The sequence below is a fragment of the Bactrocera tryoni genome, chromosome 5 (assembly GCF_016617805.1).
Source record: "Bactrocera tryoni isolate S06 chromosome 5, CSIRO_BtryS06_freeze2, whole genome shotgun sequence".
In the NCBI taxonomy this organism is placed as follows: Eukaryota; Metazoa; Arthropoda; class Insecta; order Diptera; family Tephritidae; genus Bactrocera; species Bactrocera tryoni.
In genome coordinates this window covers 2,329,295-2,341,955 of record NC_052503.1, presented here as the reverse complement: position 1 = coordinate 2,341,955, position 12,661 = coordinate 2,329,295, and the positions used below count along the sequence as shown (strand labels likewise).

The window sequence follows — 12,661 nt, the reverse complement described above, 5'->3', positions numbered from 1 at the left end:
ACGCTCACTCGTCCACGCAAAAAAAGAAATAATAATAATAAAAAACACAATTGGATTAAATGAATGCGGAATATATTATGCGTCAGTTGCGAAGATCAAGCGAAAATAGAACCATAGTAATGTCGACACTCTATTCACCGGCGATTGTTCGAAGATTTCTTTTGTGTCTTTGGTTTTTTTCTCTTTTTGTATATTTTTTGCGAACAGTTCACTTTTTAGCATACTTAGTTGGTGGTAGCGCCAAAAGTGATGAGTTTTTCTCAAAGCGATGCCGCAGCTTTTTTCGTATAAATACATTCGGCGAAGGTCCAAGAACATCATTCTCGCAGATTAACTCATTCGCAACGGTCTTAGCTTAGCTAACGAGTTATTGGCAACAAAATGAAATTATTCGTCGCGTTATTTGCCGTTATTGCGGCCGTTGCTGCCGTTGACGTACCCAGCAATGACTACTTGCCACCAACCGAAGCGGTCGCATTTGAGCAAGTTGCCGTAGAGCCCCAGGAAGCCGCCGTCCTTGCTGATGATGGGTACCGTTACAAAACCGTCCGCCGCTTGAAGTACCGTCACCGTCGTGATGTCAACGAACTCCCATCCAACGAATACTTGCCCCCAGTTGCTGTTGCCAGCGCACCCGTCGCTGTTGTTGAACCACAAATTGTCGATGTCCCACAAGAGTCCGCCGTCTTGGCTGATGATGGCTACCGTTACAAAACCGTCCGTCGTCGTAAATACCGTCACCGTCGTGATGTTAGTGAACTGCCTTCCAACGAATACTTGCCACCAGTAGCTGTTGCCCAGGAACAAGTTGTTTATGAAGCTCCACAAGAATCCGCAGTCTTGGCTGATGATGGTTATCGTTACAAGACCGTACGTCGCTTGAAATATCGTCATCGTCGTGATGTTAGCGAACTGCCTTCCAATGAGTACTTGCCTCCAGCTGCTAGTGCTCCTGTAGCTGTTGCTGAGCAACAAGTCTTTGTTGAGCCACAAGAATCCGCCGCCTTAGCTGATGATGGTTACCGTTACAAGACCATCCGTCGTCGTAAGTACCGTCACCGTCGTGATGTTAGCGAATTGCCTTCCAACGAATACTTGCCCCCGGTTGCTGCAGCCCAAGAACCAGTTGTTTTTGAAGCTCCACAAGAATCCGCCGTTTTGTCTGATGATGGTTACCGTTACAAGACCGTCCGCCGCTTGAAATACCGTCACCGTCGCGATGTCAACGAACTCCCATCCAACGAATACTTGCCCCCAGTTGCCAGCGCACCCGTCGCTGTTGTTGAACCACAAATTGTTGATATCCCACAAGAGTCCGCCGTCTTGGCTGATGATGGCTACCGTTACAAGACCGTCCGTCGTCGTAAATACCGTCACCGTCGTGATGTTAGCGAATTGCCTTCCAACGAATACTTGCCTCCAGTTGCCAGCGCTCCCTTAGCTGTTGCCGAAGCACAAGTTTTTGTTGCGCCACAAGAATCCGCCGTTTTGGCTGATGATGGTTACCGTTACAAAACCGTCCGTCGCTTGAAATACCGTCACCGTCGCGATGTTAGCGAATTGCCTTCCAACGAATACTTGCCTCCAGCTGCCAGCGCTCCCGTAGCCATTGCTGAGCAACAAGTCTTTGTTGAGCCACAAGAATCTGCTGTTTTGGCTGATGATGGTTACCGTTACAAGACACAGCGTCGCCTGAAATACCGTAAACGTCGCGTTTAATTCCACATTTTGCCCGAATACAAGCTTCCTAAATGTATAGTACAAGTTAAGACCCCATTTCATTGACTACCTCAGCGATTTTTTAAGCAACGAATAAAGAACACATTTTGTTTATAAAAAATTTTATGTTTTGTCTTTTGTCCTATGATGTGTCTATTTCTGCTAAGCTTTTTCTGATTACTTACCTTGAAAAATTTGCCCAATGCTTTGTAATCCAATCCATCCGAGCAGTTAAATACTACACATTTTTTCGCCACAGCCTTCGCCAAGTCTTTGCACGTCTCCGTTTTGCCCGTACCTGCTGGTCCTTCTGGTGCGCCACCTAAGCACAATTTTAATGCGCCCATCAGCGTTCTACGGAAGAAATGTCGAGTCAGCGATTGTAGTATGTTTGGCAGAGTCGTATTTGAGGGAATTCAAATAACATGAGAGAGGGTGGAGTAATCTCCAATTGTTGTTTAGTAAAAAACTGAACATAGAGTGAAGAAATACAATGACCAAAATGGCTTTTCCTATCGGAATGTCCATTTAGTGTCCACGGTTACTTAAAGCTACTATTGTTTTTGCTTTGACCACATGTATGGAAGCATATGTGTATGTTTACTTTTACTGTCAAATAATGATTTATTTGGTTTAATATAAAAAATGTTAACTGTAAAAAAGTTTTGAAAACGACCAACTATCAATTAATACACTTGAAGGCAGAGGTAATGACAGAAAGAGGATAGCTGTAGAATTGAATTTGACCAACGATCTTTTCATCTAGCTATGTATTGTTTGATGGAACAAAACCGAGCCAGCAACGAGTTGTAGCGAGATTGAACCGGTTCCATTGGTAGGTATCTATTCTTTCAAATTACCTGTAACAACGATCAGTTAGCGGCGTAACGACCAAACGTGGATTGTTGCCCAAATATTCCATGCCGTATTTAACATCTGTAACTACCATGCTAACGCAGACCCACTCTTCACCCTCTGCAAAGAAGTGTGTTTAATTTAATTTCACGAAATTTTTTCAATTCTTTACTGTCGGTTTCGCGCCAATAGTAACGCAATTGGGAGATCCAATCGAATTCGGTGATATTTTCCACATTCACATCTATCAAATACTTGACAACATCACGTGCTACAATGAAATAATTGAAGATGATAAAGTCATTATGTAATTTGATTGGCTACTGCAGTTTTCTTCTCTTAACTTACCATGCACGTCCAGCACAATCAAAGCTTCGATGGTGAGACGTGTACCAGTCGCCAAATCAGTTCGCACTAACTGTACCAGCTCGCTGATTTGCAAGTTACATTTCTCCAAATATGCCGGGACAGCGTTTTTGCTGAAAGCTTCCTCGACCTAAGAAAGAAAGTGCTCCAAAAATTAAAAATTGAGAATCTGATTTAGAATATAGAAATTGAAAGAGACACAATAAATACCTATTCAATAAAAATACATTAAATGGTATTACTTAACTGAATCACTTAACCCTTATTTTGAAAAGCTTCGAAAAACAAATATTACCTAAGACTTCGATAAGAAGCGTTTTGAACTGTCCTGAGCTCAGTTTATGTTGAAGCATATACATAAAAGAACAAGGTGGGAAGGGGGAAACTTACCTCGAAAGTCCAAGCCATGCAAGAAATACTCTGAACTACTTGTCCTGGCCATGACGTTACCCAAATTATGCGATCAACTAGGAAGTAATCTTCCCAGGCTAACTTCATCTGCTCCAACACGCTTGCCAGCATAACATTTTCGACTTCCTTCAGCCAAATCTCCACCAAGCCCTAGGAAAGAGAGTTTTGAAACAGTTTACTTCTTTAACGATGATACTATTTAGATGACGTCAAAAGAGCGCAAGAGATTAAATAAGAGTGGAACTAATCCGACTTCATGAAAAGTTTTAAAGACGACTTTTGACATTATTTTATCGTTTCATAAACATAACAACAAAATTGCTATACTTACATTCGCCAATGCTGGATTTATTTTACGCACCAACAACACTTGCTCATCTTCGTCCGATATCATTTCAGTTATCTCCATAGAATCATCGAAAGTGAGTCGCGCAATCTATAAAATTAAAGCTATAGCATCAAGCAAACTACCTGCCAGGGCTAAGTACTTACACCCTCGAAACACTTTCGTAAATGCGGCTGCACACGTAGCGGGTCTTTAGTTTCAGAAAGAATCTCCAATAATTCATCATTAGACAAGAAGAAGAAACGCGCAAAGAACAAACGCTTCTGCTCAAGATATGTATTCAGACCTTTTTGAACCGTTTCAAGATCTTCGACGGCCTTCAAGAAGGTCTCTAGCATATTGGGATACTCAGTGGCTACGATGACATTCAAGTTTTGGCAGGTATGCTTCATGATTTTACGCCAAGTTTTATCGACCTAAAAGCAATTATACCACAGGAGAAGAAACTCTTAAAATGATGGAAAAATATTTGTTTTCTAAATCTGATTACCGATTTAAAATTGCGTCCCTCTACCGGCATTTGTCGCATAATATCCTCAGAGCTGAAGATCGGCTCCAAATACATCCAGGTCACCTGCACTTGTGTCCAAGCATCGATAATATTTTGTATCAGCAGAAGTTTAGCCTCCCAATCATCCGCCTTAGAGCCCAAGGCCACAATAAATGGTGAACGTTTCATTGCCTGCGTACGCATAATATGATCGTCCAATAGTGTTTGTATATCGTCCAGCGCAGAGAGTATGTGCGTATCTGAGTCCCGATATTGTAGTACTTCGAAAGCGACTTCTTTCCAATCGGCTTGCATGGCGTCGAGCGCTGAATTCAATTCGAATTCTTTGCCAGCCGCATTCGATATCTCCTCCAGCTGTTGTAATATGCTCATTATATTCGCGTCGATCATATCTTTGAGTGTAGGATATAGTTGTGGATTGCATTCGCCACCCAAATGTTCCGAAATTAGTTTCCAATGTCGCTCTGTCAAACCTTGACGACAGATGGCGTCGAGCACCGGCAGATACGCACGGAACTTTTCGACCTTAATACGCATCTGCTCAGCTGCGCGGCGAGCGGCCGGATTGTTGGCCAGCTGACGGGATAGTTTGTACACGATCTAGGGTGAGAGTAAAGCATGAAATGTTATATGATTCTAAATATGGCTAATGAAACAGGATAAGTTAAAATTGTAGGTTAGTTAAGAATTTATAGCGGAGTAATATGGGTACTTACACGATGCATACTCTCAACTTCCTCTCGTATGGCGTCCGCATCAAGGCATTGGAATTCTCCATACATCCTTTAGTAGGAATTTGTAATTAATAACATAAAAAATGTAATTGAAATTAATTTCAGCAACATTTACCAAATTTGATAATCCTTTTCGAATTCGTAAGCTGTCTTCCATAACTTTTCGATTGGTTCCATTTTTTCAATGATTTCGGCAAGCACCGGGAACGGCGATATATCTATTTGTAACAACTGCTCCTCCACATTAATGGCTCTGGCTTCACGACTCATACTCTGTAAAGTAAAAAATAGTTCATGACACAAAGTTCTTTTTAGACGTTTGAATTAGGAAACGGCTTTGTATTTCACATCCGAATTATTACTTCATTTATTGAAGCAACATTTCTGCGATCTTCTGAATGAAATTAGAATAGAAAGTAACTAATGTTTATTTATTACCTTTTACAAGACCGATTTTTCAGAATTTGAGAGAGTCACCCCTTAACATTTTTTAGAAAAGTCTACCAGCGGAGTCTTAAAACATTTATGAGCCATAGTAATGGAAAGTAGTCTTCGAATTGAAATGAAGATTGAACGTTAACATAATCAAGCTGATTAGTGTAAGATTGAAAAATCTAAGCTTTGGAAATATATGGAATGTGCAGTAAATTTTTAATTTTGTATTTGTCATTCGCTCAATTTTTCAAAATGAGAAAATGGTGTTATGCTGGGTTAGGTCAGATGGCCGATTCCCCAAGATAGTGGGCGATCACGCCTAGATTGTTATGTACAGTCTTCTGTGAAGCCAAATAAAAACTACAATAGTTAGATATTAGCTCTCGACAAAGCGTTTTGAGGATAACCACAAATCTTTATATGTAATTGCTCTATGAAATCCGAGATAGTTTAACCCCGATTCGGCAAATGCGTAATGTTCGAGTAGGAAAGGTGAATATGATACTAACTCGTCTTCTTCCAAGCAGCTCTTGCAACTGGCATTCCGTAAAATTTGCAATCTTGCAGCATGAGTTTCGATCAGACAGTGTCTTGTTAAAAAAACTTCAAAAGCTGAAAGGTGAACTTTGCTGAGGGCGTAGAATTCATTAGTCCCTCAATTTTCGGGATATCGGTATGTAGATTGACACATGTGCTTTTCCCTCAAAGAAGCTGCTTATTTGTCGAAATGTCGAAGTTTTTTACTGTCCGATCAAAATTAAAAAAAAGTTACAACTCTTTTATGCTTTCGATGAGCCAAAGTTAGCGTTTTCATATTTTTAAATGTCTTTTCGAGTATTTTGTATTTGTTTGGGGATTTTTCAAAAATTATATTTTTGAATGGAACTTTTCAATATTTTAATATTATTTTGCTATTTCAACCAATCAGAAATCATCAATATTTTTAAATGAGCACCCTTCCTTTATTTATTTCGAATAATACAGAGTGGAGTGACCTTAAGCTGCGTAACGTATCATGTGATGAAACAAGTTTAAATTAGCAACACAACGGGACATTGTAGCACAACTCACCTCAATTATTTCGTAGAGCTCGTCAATGGTATCGACACGTTCCTTGAGCTCTTCGAGTGACATAACTTCGCGCGTTTCCTTCACACGAAAGCCATCCATGCGGCGTTTCTCATACAAAATGAACTCTTCGAACTTTTTGCGGCGCTCACTACACATGTGAGTGTGTGTGTGTAGATACGAAATTATTAGGGGGAAGAGAGAAGATAGTGTAAACACTTTTGCTAATAGACACTTGCTCACAACACAATGCGAACTCACGTTAAGATAGATTTCCAGCAAGTGCATGTGTGTGGATGGTTGTATGTATGTATGTATAAGAGTTTGTGCAAAAGCGTACGGTTGCTGGAAATCTTTAATTAGCAGAGTTGCATTTGTGCCTTGTGTGTTGGTTCATGTGTGTGTGTGTGTTTGTTTGGCTTTGCATTTGCTCGTGTTAAGGTAAGAACTAAAAACGCACCGCAACGCCATCTCCAAGTTCTCGCGCACCACATTCAGACGTGCGGCGCTCAAATCCAATACTTCCTCCAGTTCTCCGGGCAAAATGAAGGTGCGTGAATTGAGATGGATGTGATCACCTGTTGAATAGTTTGTGTTTTGTTATACAACTTGCAACGGTAAAGGGCACTACCAGAAACGAGAAAGGTCTCAGGCTGCTGTACACATACACATGTACACATGTCTTTGGCTACATATAAATATTGTCAATAGGTTTGAAAAGCACCCACAACTTTGTTATCGGTGCTCGTCAAGCTAATTAATTAGATATCGAAGGCATGTTTCGCAAAAACACGGTACTTTAGTCGATATAGTCATATCACTTTTAAAGTGTGCACATGCGCCGTTAGCTCATATGCAGTTAACATTAACAAAAAAAACATTTATAATGACAACACAAACGCTCTACTTCAACCGACCTGCCCGCTTCCCTCAACTGATAGTGTCAACTTCGTAATCACTAACTAAATTAAACTTTTATAATTTGCTTTTAGTATCGAGTGCCACGGGCCAGCTTTTGTAACTGAAGGATATCAATGTGTTGTGAACAACTTTGTACAACTTCAATGGAAAAAGGAGTTAAAGTTAGTGCAAACTTTTTATGCAGCACTTGCACATATAAAGTTGATGGTTTAAGCTTATTTAGAAAACTATTTATGTATGTGTACACATGTATACGGTGTATATTTGCAACCAGCTTGCGACTGTACATTAGGGTGACTCAATAAATATCGGATTAAAATTTTTACATGTTTTGCAATTAGAATTTTAAGCCTAGTGTGAATGTCACCATAGTGAGCAGCTCTAGGAGCTTGCAGTTTAGGTCTACTCTGGCTCACCGTCTTTGAGTGTACATCGAGAATTGACATTTAGCTAAATTTTATCTAAAGGTCAGAAGAATCTACTGTCCGCAGGTGTACTGGCTGACTTCACTTGAAGCCCTGTTGCTAATGAAGTGAATACTTGCTGCCGCACTTAGAAATAGAAGATCTAGAACTCTCTTAATGAGAACTACCTCTATTAGAAAAACTCTACTGTGTCATTGAAACCTTTATCTCTATTTATTAAAATAGAATCTCCCACTAACTTTCTCCCAGAGAACCGCACTGCCCACCTTTCAAATGATTATATCTGCGACGCAGATATATTAATAATCCTTCAAGCCTATACTGACCCGAAACCAGCTATGGCCTGCCACCTAATAAAAAATAGTCACAAACAGTTCACAATGTGGACAAAATTTTCTCTCACAACATAATTAAACCTTTGACATTCACCTTCCACTTTTATAGTACCACTCTAATGCCCGTACAAACACTATCGCGTTGCACTTACTATCCAATATTGTATGTGTTAGCAGGAAAATCACACGACGCGACACTATTTTGATTTCATCTTTTATTGCAAATATTTTCTCATCACGGCACTCGCTTAAGTAGTTCTGCAAGGCGACCACTTCTGGTGTCTCTTCGGGGCGTTCGCCAGCCTTCATTGACATTTCCTCCAGAGCATCACAAATACTACAACAAAAAAGGAAAATAAATACTTTATCCATTTAATTCAGGTGGCCAAAGTAGCAAGTAATCTCAATGTAATGCATGCATCTTTTACAAATATCTATGTGATTATATGTAATCCTTGTAACTACACTTTACAATTAGCATTTCTCACTTACGCTCGATTCTCATTTATATTAACTGCCTTGTAATAGTCTATTATGAAATCGTAAACTTGCTGCACCAGCATCACAATTGCGTTCTTCACATGCCGATTGTCCACCATGAATAGGTTCAGCGGAATGAAGTCGCGCAATATGTACGTGCTGTGTATAATTCCCATCAAACGTTTCATTAGATCTTCAACGAGCTATGTGGAAGAGGCAGACATTGGCAATTAAAAAATTAATAGAGCTTAAATAGGATTTAAAAGAAAAGAGGAAAGAAGAAGACAACACATTCTATTCTTAGTTTTAATAAGCCGCGAAGTGTGATTACTTAAATTTTCAATCCGATATTAGAATATTTTTAGATGTTACTGTTATATGGTCCAACCTAGTAAATATATCAAACTGATTACTCGAATATCCACAACCCACACTCTATAGACGCGGTTCTTTGTAGAAATATTCAGTCAGCTACATTTTCTTCTTAGTTAGAAGCATAACTCAGCAATCAAAAGCTTTTTTAAATAAATACATAAATAAATAATGAAAAATCGATTGCCAACACATGACATTTTTAGAAACTAAACGGAAATTGAATCTCTTTAAAAAATGTAAATTCTAAATCCAAATGAGGCCGAATGAGGCCAAGAAATCAAAGATATAATCTTCAAAAAATATGTAAGTGCAAAAAAATGTTCTTTTGAATCATAATAAACATTCTCCATTAATCTTAAAGATTTTGTGATTTGTCTTTAAAAAAGTAGAGAACCTCGAATGGATCACCCTTTTTAAACTCCTACAAAGAAGTCTAACCAGCTAGTAACTATATGCTACAGTTAGGGCAACGACGCTATCCTCTCTCTTTATTCTTATGGAGTAGCTGCAGGGAATCCTTCACCAAATAATCAACTGCCTTTTTTGATATGTCGATTTTTTTATATTAAAACACGACACACACACACATTTGCGACACATAATCAACATGCTATTTTTCAGTGAGTAAATTTGCATACAACGACGTTGTGTGCCAAATGGAAATATTAACCATTAATTTTTTGCTTGCTGCGCTGCAGTAACTAAATATTTTCCCACTTCTATTCATTACATAGACTTTTAACCAGCGCAGATTTGAAGACATTGTACCATTAACGAAGTTATTATCAATTTTTTTAGAAATAGTATTTAGTAAGGAAAGTGAAAAGCTATTGTTGGATACAATCGGAATGGAAATTATAGTTTCACAAGAACCAAAACGAGCAAGGTTGACTTTATAGTGTTATACAGAACTTGACTTCCTTTAGCGCAACTGAAGAGATCAGTTCAGTTCAATTCAATATATCTTAGTATCACACGTTTTGGTCTAAGATAATCATTGATCTGTTGTGGTTAACACCCATAAAGATCAATAAAATATAAATAATGAACGCTTTAATGTAGCCGTTATATAAAGTTGGTCAAATTCGACTCGAACAGAGAAAAAGGTACATTTTCGCTGTATGGTTTAACTTCCGAGTCATATTTGATCAGATGGTAATATATCCCCAATGTATTTAATTTTCTTAAAGCTTTGTGATAGGGACAAAAATTCATTCACAGATCAGATATTCCAAGTAATGCCATGTTCGATTCGTCACTTCTTAGCTCCCTTTATTTCAACACTGCTTTGTCGTTAAAAAATTTACTAATGAAGGCCAACAACAAAGTTGTTCAGTTGAATAACAAACATTTCATTTAAAATATGGTATGACAATGTCACTACTTGTCTCTTACAGCAGTTGTTTGTGCAATACGCTACACGCTACCTTTCACGATTTCGAGAATGGATTTTAGTCACCAGTGAAATATAACCTCGCCACCTGTGAAAAAATATTGTCCAATCTTTCGACTCTTGCATCAGTTATATGATTTTGAGCCTTCAAATACAATCGCAAGTTGAACGTCCTTACTCTGTCGCGTGTGTGTTTGCGCAAATAAATTCGTTGATGTTGCAACGCGTCAACCAATTACCAACGAAAAGCTACACTCGCTGATGAGTCTCAAAGCGTTGGGTAGTGCGTCATAATAAAATTTAATTTTAATCCTACGCATCAATGAATTTAATCAAATAAAAGTATAATAATTAATTTAGTTTTCCTGCAGCGAAATTCAGCAGAGTTCGCCGTACAAAATTGCACAACTTCTATATACTACATGCATAAATACATATGTATATGTATGTATAAAGTACACATTTGTGAGCGCGAGCAAAGTGCAACAGTACAACACTGTTGTTGCACCCGCGCAAGTATTTGGCTGCTATACACGTGTGTATGTATGTACCTATGTCTGCAACATATGAGCTGATTGCTGAATAATTTCCTTTTTTGCTATTTATTTTATTTTACTTTATTTTCCCCAAATATGAATGTATAATGAGCTCATCACAGTCATTGGCAATATGTTCATCAGTAGATTTTATAAGCGCTATCATTATCGTCAATCTTGTTATCTTTTTGAAAATCTCATTATGCATCAATTTATAGAAATTTGCAGTGTCAGTTTGCAGCGAATGCAAAAAAAATTGTAAATGAAAAAAAATAATATTATAATGTTCAAGTAATACAAAAATATGTTGTAACTTGATAATTTAATGTTTAATATTCTGATGAAAATGTAATTAATGTCAGTCATTGCCGTTGAAAGTCGATGATTTAACATGAAACTTAAATCAGTGTGATTCGGCTACGCCGCAAGCCCAATTGAGATTCATATAACGGTGTAATTTTATGAGTGCTAATTAAAGTTCTTTGAACTATTTAAGCGAGCGAAAGGGTTGGGCTATGCAGAGCTTGTAGACAGTTATATATGCTCATGCAGCTGGTGGCTTTAAATTGATGCAAGACTTTTAAATATTTCAAAATTATTATCATTTCATTATAATTGCAGTTTGTAACTTAATTAGTCATTAATTAGAGTAAATAGCCGTTGAATATATGTATGTAGGTGTATATGATAAGAGAGACTACTGAAACATGGATTCTCGAGTTTTGAAGAAACTTTGGAGAAATGTAAAGGGAGCTCAGAATAAATCTGTTTGCTTACCGATAAATACGCATATAGTTCAGATGGTATTGATTTATATACATATACATATGTTTATATATATATGGTAAATAAATACCTGTTGTATGGCGGAACTCTTTACCGAAAAGTATGTTTGAGTTCATATTTGGAACACACAGATAGCCGATAGCTGGTGCTGTTAATCATATGAAATAAAAACATGAAAAACTTTAATTTCCGCTTGATCGAAGCTATAATACCCTTCATAGGTGCATTTTTTATCACAATGAAACGTAAAAAAGAAATTTGTCTTGGTTTTAAATTAAACCATATATTCGGATTGTAGTGTGGCCTTGGAAAATAAACTATCTCCAATTTCTGGAAGATATCTTGAGAAATAAAATACTTTTCCATATAAGAGCTTGATCTTAACTGGCTGTACAGCAGTTATGTGCTATAGTGGTATTTAAATATATATCGACGAATCTGAGAAATGAGCAATTTCTTAAGAAGAAAAGAACGTACAGGGTTTGTCTGGAAAGTAATAGGACTGAGTCGATTTAAAAAAATTATTCAACCAATCGTTACAATTCTTTAAAAACTTTCAAAATAGGCTCCTTCGATGTAGTATTACGCGTGAGAGCGTAAAATGTTCAGAATCCCCAAAAAATACCAAAATTCAAGTAATTAAGTGCTTACCACCAATTCAGGAACAATGTTTTGAGTGAACAACTTCTCGACAATCGGCATCATTTTCTTCGTGAATAATGCAGAATAATATTTGAAAATTGGATACAAATAGACACGCAGACCGCTCCAGTTGTTCTCGACAATTCTGTGCACATTTTTATACAAACGCTTCATATCACAATGCGACTCATCAACGACATGCAAATAACCGAGGGTGCTCTCATCTAAATCAAATATAAATTAAGCAAAAATGATTGCGGGTATAATTCAAGTAAAATCGTTAATCCGCTTGACATATTTATGAATTTAGGGTCACTTCTTTC

At 37.8% G+C, this 12,661-nt stretch overlaps 2 protein-coding genes across 2 annotated transcripts in view; one reads left to right on the top strand and one right to left on the bottom strand.

Annotated features, from left to right (window-relative positions):
• LOC120777998 (dynein heavy chain 3, axonemal) overlaps positions 1-12,661 on the bottom strand; it is a 109,863-nt gene that overhangs the window by 79,022 nt on the left and 18,180 nt on the right. Inside the window, exons 16-30 of the mRNA XM_040109655.1 lie at positions 12,348-12,562; positions 8,619-8,809; positions 8,279-8,463; positions 6,906-7,023; positions 6,449-6,596; positions 5,058-5,215; positions 4,925-4,991; positions 4,188-4,808; positions 3,844-4,113; positions 3,683-3,787; positions 3,331-3,501; positions 2,923-3,070; positions 2,747-2,845; positions 2,580-2,694; positions 1,905-2,073 (exon numbers count right to left, since the gene is read on the bottom strand). Of these exons, the coding sequence (XP_039965589.1) occupies positions 1,905-2,073; positions 2,580-2,694; positions 2,747-2,845; positions 2,923-3,070; positions 3,331-3,501; positions 3,683-3,787; positions 3,844-4,113; positions 4,188-4,808; positions 4,925-4,991; positions 5,058-5,215; positions 6,449-6,596; positions 6,906-7,023; positions 8,279-8,463; positions 8,619-8,809; positions 12,348-12,562 (2,780 nt within the window). The remainder of the gene's footprint in view (positions 1-1,904; positions 2,074-2,579; positions 2,695-2,746; positions 2,846-2,922; positions 3,071-3,330; positions 3,502-3,682; positions 3,788-3,843; positions 4,114-4,187; positions 4,809-4,924; positions 4,992-5,057; positions 5,216-6,448; positions 6,597-6,905; positions 7,024-8,278; positions 8,464-8,618; positions 8,810-12,347; positions 12,563-12,661) is intronic.
• On the top strand, positions 382-1,719 carry LOC120776870. Its single transcript, XM_040107927.1, has one exon. The coding sequence runs from the start codon at positions 382-384 to the stop codon at positions 1,717-1,719; it is 1,338 nt and encodes a 445-aa protein (XP_039963861.1).